Source organism: Physella acuta, unplaced genomic scaffold, assembly GCF_028476545.2.
Source record: "Physella acuta isolate Inbredline_101_S28 unplaced genomic scaffold, ASM2847654v3 ptg000296l, whole genome shotgun sequence".
Classification (NCBI taxonomy): Eukaryota; Metazoa; Mollusca; class Gastropoda; family Physidae; genus Physella; species Physella acuta.
The window spans coordinates 209,821-223,100 of NW_026731815.1; the positions used below are offsets into that span (position 1 = coordinate 209,821).

The 13,280-nt window shown below is 40.8% G+C and overlaps 1 protein-coding gene and 1 non-coding gene across 2 annotated transcripts; both read right to left on the minus strand.

The window, feature by feature from the left end:
• Positions 1-637: 637 nt before the first annotated feature.
• Positions 638-6,944, minus strand: LOC131939822 (dermatopontin-like). Its single transcript, XM_059298352.1, has 2 exons — positions 6,626-6,944; positions 638-1,037 (listed from the first exon to the last, which is right to left on the minus strand). The coding sequence occupies exons 1-2, from the start codon at positions 6,834-6,836 to the stop codon at positions 745-747; spliced, it is 504 nt and encodes a 167-aa protein (XP_059154335.1). The 5' UTR covers positions 6,837-6,944; the 3' UTR covers positions 638-744.
• A 2,172-nt stretch (positions 6,945-9,116) lies between these two features.
• Positions 9,117-9,189, minus strand: Trnat-ugu (transfer RNA threonine (anticodon UGU)). Its single transcript has one exon. It is a non-coding gene; the product is annotated as a tRNA-Thr (tRNA).
• Positions 9,190-13,280: the final 4,091 nt, after the last annotated feature.

Here is a 13,280-nt window from a genome sequence, read left to right on the forward strand (position 1 = left end):
TGCATCTACACCGCCGCCCACCCTCTCCAAAATATGCTGTACGTTTTTACCCTCCGCCCATGTGCCAACGATCTAGTGTTTTACTAGTTACCGCCATCGGTCAAACTATCTCAGAGCGGCCTAGCACCGCTCTTATTTTACTTTTTCCTATCTATTATTGTAGTTCACCGTGTCCTTAATTTAGGACGCTCTTTCAAACACAGGTAGGCGCCATTGTGCTCACGAGAAATCTGGGACATTCGAAGTTACGCGAGTAGGGCCAGTAGATGCCTTTGCAGTTTAACCGTGCATTCAAGTAGTACCTCTAATCTACTGTGTAAGAAGCTCAATAAGCGGACAATTGGTGCTAATACATTTTAGCTTTAATAAAACTAAACCACATAAGTTAAGAAATTCTCTCCTAATGAAAGTACACATGTAGGGAATATTTAAATTTTGGATGTTTTTATAACGAAAATTACAAAGAATGCGTTACTAGAGTGTGTGTGTTTATGGCCTGTATTGTGTATATTATAAAGTTTAGATTTTAGAATTTAAAGTTTTGGTTTATTGATAGTTCCTAGTTAATTGTCAATGATATTTTTGGTTTGATACTTTTTTGTTATACCTAGAATTAGGAATTTACAAAATTGTCATAAACAAAAATAGAATTTTTATTTTTCATTATTCAAGATGTTACAAAAGAAAATACAAACATTATGAGGCAATAAATAAAAAAAACAATACAAAGATTTCAAGGAAGGCTCAAATGCTGCAAATGTTAAATCTCCATTTCCTGTCCTCATAGTAATCCTTATGGATGCTGTAAGCGCCGTTCACCACCTTACCCTCTGGGACGTTAAGTGTTAGTCGCCCGTCCCAGACATTGACGTCACCTGTGATGTAACATCCGGTCAGGATTCTGCCGGTGACTCTACAGCACTGGAATCGGAACCTGCGGTCTTCGTAATGGTCGTTATGAGAGCTAGCGACACCTGTGATGACCTTGTTATGTGGACACACGTAGGTGAGTAGTTCATCGAACTCGTTTACATAACCTGGTAAAGAACAATAATATATTGGTAGTTTAAGTCATTGATTTTAAATGGAAAAAAATGTGTCAACCACTGAAGCGATTCTCTCTATAAAATGTAGGTAAGCTACACAGGTTACTTCATTATAGACAATTTAACTTCAGTTTTTCTTTAAATATATGTGTATGTGTGTATTTACAATGTGTGTTATATGAAAAAAAAATGTTTACGCGAACAATAAGCCACATTTTACATTCTGGTAAATATTTTATTTCGTCAAAATCATCTCCTTGAATCAGTAAAAGATCATCCATCAACAACTATGAAAGAGTTTTATATATATATATATATATATATATATATATATATATATATATATATATATATATATATGTAACTAGGGGAAGTTACCAAGAGACATAACGTGTTACAGTCTGACGTCATAGTGCAGATGGTAGACTGATAACGAACGCAAAGCCGCGGCGCAGTTGACAGGCTGATGCAACTAATGGAAACTATTACATGTACGTGAGATATAATGAGACGGTGAACTGTAGAGCGGGGAGTATCGAGTTGGCTGTGGAACGGGGTAGACGTGTGTGTTATGTGAGGATAGGAAGGATGGACATGTGGATTCAGTTATATGAAGCCTAGTGAGGACTGTTAGGGGTCAGTTGATTCAGACTATTATTGAGAAGCATTCCTGTTGATTTATTGTGTTATTATGAAGCATTTCCTGATTCATGTAATAAAGGATCAATAGCGAACCTGCATCTTGAGTATCTATACTGTGGTCAATGTTGTCTAGAATGAGTGGTTAAACTCGTTAACACGTGGCACTACAGGCAATTAGGTCTCATTACATGTGGCGTTGCGAGCATGGTAACTGTTGGCTCGTTACAATTGGCGTTGTCGGCAGGATAAATGTTCGCTCGTCACAATTGGCGCTGCGATCAGGATGAATTCAACTAGACTTGCCGTTTAAGGCACCTATAGTCAACCTTGTGCATAACTGTGTTTAGTGTGTGTGTGAATTCGGACATTCAGGAACTGTGAAAATTGAGGAACGAGGAAAAATTTTTCATACACACACGGTAAGAAAGAACTCTTTTTTTTTAGTACTTAAGGAAGAAAATGTCTACTCTGGACGAGAAGCAGACCCATATAGTGGTCCTACCCAGAGAGTCCCACATTAACAAATTTTACGGGGACGGAGATCCAACTTTAACCAACAGGTTCAGTGAAGAGGTCAAAGCGGCCTGGGCCTCGAGACATATGTCACCAGAGGAAAGATTAAGACTGCTGATGGGCAGTATAGGTGAAACGGTTAGGGCAGAGGTTAAGTGCCACGATAGGACCGTCCAATCAGATCCAGATAAGGTGCTAGATCTGATTATGGAGACCTTTGGGGAGAGACGGTCGGTAGTGCAACTGCTATCGGGATTCGTGGGCTTAAAGCAGAGAATGGCGGAGAGTGTGATGGAGTACTCACACAGGATGAACAGGGCCTTTGATTTGGTAAAGGGCAAATCACCGGACATTGATGTACGCCTACTGAGGGACCATTTCATCGAGGGGCTAGCAACCCCGATCTTAAGGAGAGAGTTGAAAGAGGAGGTCCACAGAGACCAGCAGTTGACCTTCCTTCAGGTCAGGAACTCAGCGATCCGCAGGTCCGAGGACGAGGACCAATCGAACTGTTCGGTGGACAAAGTCTCTGTGCCTGAACAGAGACAATCCCCACCCACAGGGGCCGACACGATGGAGACCATGATGGCTCAACTGTTGGCCCACCTAGAGAAGGTTGACCAACGCTTGAAGTGGTTGGAAAGCAGGTCAACAGCTGAGAATCAGGAAAAGAACGGGACAAAACAGGGACGGGTTGGACGGCCGCGTCCTGCCAAGCCATCACTCCAATGGACGGCAGACGGTCGACCAATTTGTTTGTCTTGTTCACAACCCGGACATATGGCACGGTACTGTCCGGTGAAACGATCGCCCTCTGTACGGCAGGTCAAGGCTACAGAGCGGCGAGGTAATGACTTGGTAAACAAAATGACAAAGAAACACAGTAAGGAGAAAAAGAAAGGTAAAACACAACTAATGAAAAAAATGAACTGTGAAATGAACTTGAATGTTGAAAAGTTTCAAGTGAACAATTTGTTGGTAGAGAAAAATGATGATAAGAAGAAAATTGGTAGACTTAATAAAGGAATTCAAAGTCTAACCAGGAAACTGGATAGGAAAAGTTCATGCAAATTAAAAGCACAGGAGAAATGTTCATCTTTAGAGTGTCTGTTATCGGAAGAAGTAAATAAAAATAGTGGACAACAGAACAGTGTTGGCAAACTAGAAAAATTATCAGATATTGAAAAAGAACTTCAAATTACAGCAAAGTTGGGATCCATCGAACAGCGATGGGCAGCAGAATTGGCACTCTTTGACCCGGAGAGAAAATTTCGCCCAGGGCGGTCCAATGGCAATGCGGACGCCTTATCAAGGAATCCTTACGAGAGACCGGGTGATGAGGAAGAAACACTGACAGGAATATGTGAGGTCAGAGCGTCAGCAGATATCCCTCACGGGGTGCAAATGATGCAAAACGGGCAGACCGGGGTGGAGCACATATCCACGGAACCCGAACATATGGACAGTAGTGATTTTAATTGCCTTAATCACCAAAAGATAAGAGATGCCCAGAGAACGGATAGTGGCTTACAACCGCTATTGAAACACGTCCAGGAACAAAAATTCCCAGGAAGGAGGGAAAGAGAACAATTTGGTCGAGAAACAAAGAAAATACTGAGTCAGTGGGACCGTCTCAGTATACAGGATGGTGTTCTCATGCGGAGAATTTATGACCAAATTGATGGGACAATACACCAGGTGGTGGTGCCTGGACAATTACGAGAAGAAGTGCTAAGGTTGGCACATGACAGGGCAGGACACCAGGGTCAGGACAGGACGCACAAAATATTACGACGAAGGTGTTACTGGCCCAATATGAAAATGGAGGTCAAACGCCATTGTGAGGCTTGTGTGAGGTGTCAGCATGCGAAAATGCCAGTTGTCAAAATGAGACAGCCATCAGGACACCTACTAGCGACAAAACCACTAGAGATTGTGGCTATGGACTTTACGTCGTTGGAGCAATCATCGGATGGGACGGAACATGTGTTGGTAATGACTGATGTATTCACCAAATGGACTGTGGCGGTGCCCACACGAGATCAGACTGCCAAAACAGTGGCAAAGGTATTAATAGAACATTGGTTCATCAAATATGGCATACCAAGACAATTACACTCTGACCAAGGAAGGGCTTTCGAGTCAGAAGTAATTAACCAACTGTGCAACCACTACGGGATCAACAAATCTAGAACAACCACATTTAATCCGAAAGGAAACGGACAGTGTGAACGGTTCAACCGCAGCATGCATGATTTGCTGCGTACGCTAGAACCTGAACAGAAAAAACGTTGGCCTGATTTTCTCCCAGAGTTGGTATATCTATACAACTGCACACCACATGCCACAACCGGCTTTTCGCCACACATGTTGCTGTTCGGACGGGAGGCTCGACTCCCTCTTGATTTGTTCTTAGGAAAAAGGGAGAGTATGACTGGCTCATACACCGCACTGGAATATGTGAATGAACATATGCGAGGAATTAGAGAAATGTACAGGGTAGTACAGGAAAGACTAGAACATGAATCTCGGCGAAGGGAACCGCCGATACAGACGAAGGACCCGCCACTCAAACTAAATGACAGGGTATTACTGCGTAGCCACCCGTTAGGCAGAAACAAAATCCACGATCTCTGGGGACAGGAGATATGGCAAGTCGTGGAGATGCCTAAAGTAGCAGGTGGCCCCTTTAAGATAAGACCCATCGATCACGCCAAACCGGATCGGTGGGCGAATATTGCTCAATTAAAGAAATATTGGAATAGGCAAGAAGAGCAGTTACACACAGAGAAACCCAAGACAATTAGGGAACCGGAAGTTATAACGGAAATTCACATACCCATTCCGGAACCATATCACCATCAACAGAACAACAGCGATACGCAAGGGGAGGATACCGGCAACAATGAGGATCCCGGTCCCTCCAGAAGCAGAGAGACAGTAGACCATCAGATAAGTGGTCCGCGGAGAAGTTTGAGAAACAGAAAGAATACGAAATTTTTTGTCAGCAACCATCAATTCTTTCATGGTCGCGCTGGTATGAAAACAGACTGTTCAAAAAGTCATAAAAGTGAACTGGTGAAGGCACCAAACGAAAAAAGGTGGATGTGAATTCTAGAACTGTTTTGTGTCTCAGGAAGATGATGTAGACACAGTTAATATGTGAAATAGGTATAACTGTCAATTGTATACGAATGGAACGTCGTGGACAGTGAGTGGAACAATAAATTTTTTTTTACGACTGTGCGATTGACTTTGGAGGAGTGCACCTGCCAGGCGTTGTTTGTGGTTGAAAACACACAAAAAAAAGCAGGGGTGGATGTAACTAGGGGAAGTTACCAAGAGACATAACGTGTTACAGTCTGACGTCATAGTGCAGATGGTAGGCTGATAACGAACGCAAAGCCGCGGCGCAGTTGACAGGCTGATGCAACTAATGGAAACTATTACATGTACGTGAGATATAATGAGACGGTGAACTGTAGAGCGGGGAGTATCGAGTTGGCTGTGGAACGGGGTAGACGTGTGTGTTATGTGAGGATAGGAAGGATGGACATGTGGATTCAGTTATATGAAGCCTAGTGAGGACTGTTAGGGGTCAGTTGATTCAGACTATTATTGAGAAGCATTCCTGTTGATTTATTGTGTTATTATGAAGCATTTCCTGATTCATGTAATAAAGGATCAATAGCGAACCTGCATCTTGAGTATCTATACTGTGGTCAATGTTGTCTAGAATGAGTGGTTAAACTCGTTAACACGTGGCACTACAGGCAATTAGGTCTCATTACATGTGGCGTTGCGAGCATGGTAACTGTTGGCTCGTTACAATTGGCGTTGTCGGCAGGATAAATGTTCGCTCGTCACATATATATATATATATATATATATATATATATACATATATATATATATGGAGTACCGTGATAGCAGTTTTATTTTGTATATAAAATTCTTCAAATCGACATAGTATTATATATATATATATATATATATATATATATATATATATATATATATATATATATATATATATATATATATATATATATATATACATATATATATGGAGTACCGTGATAGCAGTTCTATTTTGTATATAAAATTCTTCAAATCGACATAGTACTATATATATATATATATATATATATATATATATATATATATATATATGTATATATATATATATATATATATATATATATATATAAAAATATATATATATATATATATATATATATATATAAATATATATATATATATATATATATATATATATATATATATATATATATATATATATATAAATATATATATATATATATAATTATATATACTTTTTAGATCCATGACCGAATTATTAGCTCCCTAAAGGGACGATTATCCGGAATCTGTCAAGCAAAAACATGGCTAACATAACTCACCACTCTGTTCACAATCTCTTGTCTCACCCACAGAGCGGCATTGGAACTCCCACTTCCGGTCTTCATAGTAGTCGTCGTGCTCGCTGGAGATGTAGCTGATGGCCTGACCCAGGGGACACTTGAAGTCAAACGGCTGGTCCCAGTCGTTGACCACGTAGCCTCGGACGTACATCGTTGCCATGGAAACCATCAGGTAAGTGAAGATACACATGCTGGTAACTGATAAATTGTGTTCAGATTTTAATTCAATACAAATTCAACTTCTCCGGGTAGTGACTAGTGTTAGCTACAGCTGCTTATATATAAGTAACGACAACCGGATTTGTAACCTGATACTTTTGACAAATTAAGGTCTTAAAAACAAACACGAAATCTCTAGTAACTGCTACGGGTCCATCTTTGGCTTATGACAGAAAATAAAGAAATATTTGAACAATAAAATAGGCCTTTGAGCTTGACCCAGTTGAATAAAAAAACACGTACCCCACTTCCCCCCCCCCCCCCCCACTTTCTCCCCCACACCCCTGTTTCCTCATTGGCTTTTATTCGTTTTCTGTAAATCGGGTCACCAAACATGTTTTCAAAGCCTGCCTTATATCCTTCTTTACAGTGATGTGTGTAGGAACTGATCAAAGGGACTGTTTTTCATAAACACACACACACATGCACCACACAAACACACACACGACACACACACGTACATGCACACACACACACACACTCATATATATATATATATATATATATACCGTTTTAGTAGGTTGAAGAAATTTCGTGTACAAGTATTTAATCCTAGATGGTAAGGTACTCATATGGTTTTAACCGCAAATATTTTAGGCGTATCCTATTTGGTATCAAGTTTAATTATGCCGAATGATTAGAAAGTAAAAACTAAAGAAATATAAAAATCTGTTTTTAACACGTTTTTAACACGTTTTTCTTAACTCAGCTTCGCGTTTGTTTGTTTGTTTGGATGTTTGTTGTTAAAATTGACATCGAAAATTAGCCCACTTCTGATTGCTCTATAGACCTGAAATTTGGCATGCATGCTACTTTCGCCTAACAATTTCAGATGCAATCATAAAAACTAGCAATTAGTGACCGTAATTAGCTTAATTTAATTACGCCCCAAGGACCATAAAATTGAGGACATGATTTCTAAAGATACCGACAAGACTGGAGGCCTATTGACCCAGTTACTTCGGCCCCAATCGATGTGAGCGCGCTGGCCGTGATCGTATAGTGGTTAGTACTTCGCGTTGTGGCCGCGACAACCCAGGTTCGAATCCTGGTCGCTCAAGTTTTTAGTCCGTGTATTTATAAACACTTTTTTAAAAACCACGTTTTTCATGTGTAGCAACGGACTAAAAAGGAGAAAATAAAATACTTAAAAAAAACTTTTTAAAAAACCACGTTTTTCTTGTGGACTAAAAAGTAGAAAATAAAATTTTCTTTTGTGCTTCCTCGAGCTGTGCAGGTTCTTGTGATGACTGACAAAAAACGTGGGTCGGGCAGATGGGTCGGGAAATTTGATGGTGAACGTACCCACGTTTTTTGTCAGTCATCACAAGAACCTGCACAGCTCGAGGAAGCACAAAAGAAAATTTTATTTTCTACTTTTTAGTCCACAAGAAAAACGTGGTTTTTTAAAAAGTTTTTTTTAAGTATTTTTTTATTATTAACTCAGCTTCGCGTTTGTGTGTTTGTTGTTAAAATTGACATCGAAAATTAGCCCACTTCTGATTGATCCATTGGGATCTTCCCGCGTAGGTTCGAATCCTGCCGACGACGATATTTTTGTTTAAAATTTCCCCAACCTTATCTGTTGACGTAGCGTTCCCTCCTCCATTTTGAACAACGACCTATACGGTATAGTCATTACTTTTGTCGGTAATTAATAGATAGTATTGGACTGTATGCTTCTCTAAACCGCTGGCAATTTAAAAAATGTTTTTCATTTTCACAACAAGTAATTACACGAATAATTTCTGCTACCTCCGCTCAAGTGCTAACTCAGCTTAATAAATGCTACCTTTGCAAGTCAAATGCTACAATGAATAGTGTTTATACCCTGCCTTTCCCCTTGTGTCTTCCCCAGTCTCTCCCTTCCCCCCCCCCCCCCCATCTATCAATCGAGATGTCTGAAAGAAACTCTGACATTCAGCATTTATCATCAAATAGTGAATCCTTACTCATCCAAAACTTTATCTCATGTAAATGTAAGCCTAAATATTTCTTTATGTCTTGACTTGAGAAAATAATACTTTGAGCATTATTCGGCTCAGCAGGCCTCCATAGCTCTTGTAAACCAGGGGTCGTGAGTTCAATCCTTACTGGGGGCTGTAAACTTTTTAGGTATTGATTTGTTTTTTATTTACGAAAAAATGGTTTAATTTCTTTCGTAAATATATTAAATAATAATGAATATTTTCAAAGTACTTTATTTTGTTCCTTTTTTTGTAAAAAATATATTATCACACAAAACAATAATAGCCTCCAGTGAGGATTGAACTCACGACCCCTGGTTTACAAGACCAGTGCTCTAGCCACTGAGCTATGGAGGCCTGTATTTGTGCTACGAGGTTTAAATTTAAGATATTGAAATAGCAAAGCAGTACCTGTTTGGTTTTGGTTGGGTAGCAACCATAAGTTTACCGGCCTGACCACGCTGACCCCACATCTATATACATAATTCTCTACGTGGGGACCATACAAGACACCACAAAGTAAGGGCTTAGCCGTTCCTTCTCCGCTCTCTAAGCTTAACGCTACTACCCACACCCCACCAGTCTAGTGAGCTGTTGTTCACCCCGAATGTTTACAATGTGACGGCGAAGCGACCCTTCCCGGCGCACGGGGACAAACTTTCGATTCCCCCCCCCTCAAACTTTAGATTTGCACCCCCCCCCCCCCTCAAACTTTCAATTTGTTTTTCCAACCCATTTTGGCGCCCCCTAAGGTCGAAGCCCGGGGACATATGTCCGCCCCCTCGCTACGCCTCTGGGGGGTTCTTTAGGACGTAGATTAAAACTCCTCTAAAATTCACCCTACCCCCTCGCAACTACTTCGATAACATTCAAAGTAATAAAAATATCGAGATTGTAATCTTACAACACAAAACTTTTAACTTTTAACCAACCTGTGCTTTTCAAAATGTTAGTGGCCGTTGAATAGTGTATATCTCTTTATAATAACGAGCCTCGCTGTATTTTTGAATCGTCAAATTAAAAAAAATTACACCGTAAGAAGATGAAGCTGAACCAGAAATGTGATTTAATATAAAACAAGATTTGGGTGTTTCATTTTGTGTTCACTTGCATAGTACAGAGTAACAGAATCCTTAACAGCTAATCACCTCGAATTATAATCTTAACTTGCGTTCAAGTTTCTCAAGTTAAAAGTGGCGTAGACGGGGGGGGGGGTTACTGGGGTCATAATCCCCCCCCCATAGACCCCTCGGTATATACATAAAGAATGAGGGGGGGGGTGCAAATCGAAAGTTTGAGGGGGGGTGCAAATCAAAAGTCTGAGGGGGGGGGGTGCAAATCGAAAGTTTGTCCCCGGGTAAAAATTGGAAACCCCCCCCCCCCCTTGAGACGATCCTGGCTAGGCCACTGGGCCTGTCTATAGCTGCCATAGCGTATATACTTGTTTCTTGATTATTTTCTTGTTAGGCTTCAGTAACTACTCTTTCCCGAAATTAGATTTTGTTATTTTTTAGTTTATTAGTGACTTTAAAAAAAAATCTCAATCTGCAATGTTGAACCTGCAATTTTAAAAAGGATTCTGCTATACACGTGAAGACAATCTTTGTCTGCTAATTAGACCAGAAACAATTTGTAAATTTAAATGTTTGGTGCATTGTAGTTGCTAGCGGAATATTAAATCCAACGCCTTATCCACTAGGCCACGGCAACTTGATGTTTCACAAAGTCAGCGTAATTTTTAATGGTCAAGACGCGAAACTTAAATCTTTGAGATATGACTTGTTATACGCCAATGAGCCGTGGACTCCAATTTAAGTTTGCTTTTCATTCTGGATTTGATGCCATATCTTATGTTCGTCCATGAACAAACTACAGGTTGTTGATTTTGGAAATTTCTCTCCTACATCAGTTGCCGTCCACAGCCTCATATGCCTGTTTGTTTGGACTCGGAAGAGCAGACTGAGCTTATTTGAGCGAATACTTACCTTTAAGATACACATTTTACAATGCATGATAAACTGTTTGGTATTAATTAAGTTTTGGAATATGTAAATGTGTAATAAACTCGACACAACAATACCAATAAAATTTGAATTATATTCCCTTTTTGTACAGTGCGGATTGCGTAATACAAATTCTATGTTGTTCATTACCGTTTACTCTATAGCTCAGTGGTTAGATTACTGGTCTTGTGAACCAGGGATCGTGAGTTCAGTTCTCACTGGGGTCTAATATTTGCTAATATAATATTAATTAAAAGGTTATCTTTTTAATTTTTGGAAGATTTTGTAATTTCTTTCATGGAGATAAAAGCAACGGAAATGTATCATACGAGCTGACCCGCGCAGAAAGCAAACGCCGCTATTTAGTTGTTTTATTTTCTACTTTTCAGATTTTATTTTCTACTTTTCCTCACCAGACTGGCGGGGGTGGGGATGGTAGTGATATGCCTGGAGAGCGTTGGAGTAACGGCGTGCGTTTACGTGGTGTATCACATGGACCCATGCAGAGAATTATATAAAACGAGCCGACCCGCGGCGTATCATACGCCGCTATTTAGTTGATTTATTTTCTACTTTTCAGTAATTCATAATTTGTGAATTCGACAGTACCAATGCTGCCACTGAAAATATTTGCTTTAAAACACTAACACCCCTCCTTTCCCCTAACCCCGACCCTACACCCCCCCCCCCCCCCCCCGTGAAAAGATAAAAAAAAACAACAAATGGTGAAAGCAGCCTCCTCTTAGTTACCTCCTGTAAGTTTAAAGTCGGTTCAAACTAAATTATCTGTCCCTAATAGCCGTCACTAAACCTGGCTGTACTGTTTGTAAACATTAACGTGACCACAGCTCAGCAGACCATGTGGAGGTGGGGTAGGGTGGTAGTGATAGTGATAGAGAGAAAGAGAAGGGACTGTAAGGAGGCGCTTGCAGCTTGTTTTCTAATGGCTCGCAGAGGAGAATTATAATATACGAGCCGGCCCGCGGCATAACATACGCCGCTATTTTTTGTGAATTTTATAATTTCATTTTCATAATTTGTGAATTCGACAGTACCAACGCTGCCACTGAAAATATTTCTATAAGTAGCTCGTTAAGGACCATAACCCCCCCCCCCCCTTCCTTACCCCCCCCCCCCCTTCCCCCCCCCCCCCTACGTTTAAAATCGTTGGCTCTGCTTGTAAACATTTAGAGTGAACACAGCTCACTAAAACCATGAAGGGGTGGGGAGGTAGGGAGGGCGTTTACAGCTTTTTTTCTAGGCGCGTTTGCAGCTTGTTTTCTAGCGGCTCCCAGAAGAGAATTATATATACGAGCCGGCCCGCGGCATAACATACGCCGCTATTTAGTTGTTTTTTTCTACTTTTCAGTAATTCATAATTTGTGAATTCGACAGTACCAATGCTGCCACTGATAATATTTCTTTAAAACACTATAAGTAGCTCGTTAAGGACCATAACCCACCCCCCTTCCTCCCCCACCCACCCCCCCCCCCACGTTTAAAATCGTTGGCTCTGCTTGTAAACATTTAGAGTGAACACAGCTCACTAAAACCATGTAGGGGTGGGGAGGTAGGGAGAGCGTTTGCAGCTTGTTTTCTAACGGCTCGAAGAGGAGAATCTATATATATAAAGCAAAGTGGTCAAGTGCCCGTTAGGGCACTACCCGGCGCCGCAGGCGCGTCAAATTTGGCACGATGGTGCCTTGGGGCGCTAGAACACGAGGGCCGGTGACGCTTGGCCGAAAAGTCTACGGAGAAGGGGTCAAAACTGACCTCGACTGACCGGCGCCTTATATGGGCTATATTACGAAAAAAAAATTCCTCCGACAACCCCCTTTGAAATTTTGTGAGGTGGTAGGAGAACGCCTTGGGGTGTCACAAAAAACTCGCCATGTCCGGGAAAATTCGTTAAATGGGTCAAAACTGACCAGTCGTATTTCCCTATATAATCTTTGTATTTTATGGGAAAAACAGAGGGTGATTTCAAAACGGATTTGAGGACACTTACCGTCTTTACATCTGGCTAATTTTTTGCATGCTCTTAGGTAAATGGCTTGACCTTTAGGGAAAACTGTCGGTTTCACTCAAAGCCCTCGACGAGGGCTAAAAAGTGACCGCGAGTGAAATTCTCTTTATATGAGCTCTATTACGAAAAAAAATTTCCTCCGACGACCCCCCTTGAAATTTTGTGTGGTGGTAGGAGAACGCCTTGGGGTGTCACAAAAAACTCGCCATGTCCGGGAAAATTCGTTAAATGGGTCAAAACTGACCAGTCGTATTTCCCTATATAATCTTTGTATTTTATGGGAAAAACAGAGGGTGATTTCAAAACGGATTTGAGGGCACTTACCTTCTTTACATCTGGCTAATTTTTTGCATGCTCTTAGGTAAATGGCTTGACCTTTAGGAAAAACTGTCGGTTTCACTCAAAGCCCTCGACGAGGG

Excerpts from the sequence above, each read along its gene's own strand:
- LOC131939822 (XM_059298352.1), bottom strand. The coding sequence starts at position 6,836 with ATGTGTATCTTCACTTACCTGATGGTTTCCATGGCAACGATGTACGTC. Across the intron at positions 1,038-6,625 it reads AAGAGATTGTGAACAGAGTG|GTTATGTAAACGAGTTCGAT; the intron begins GTGAGTTATGTT and ends GTTCTTTACCAG.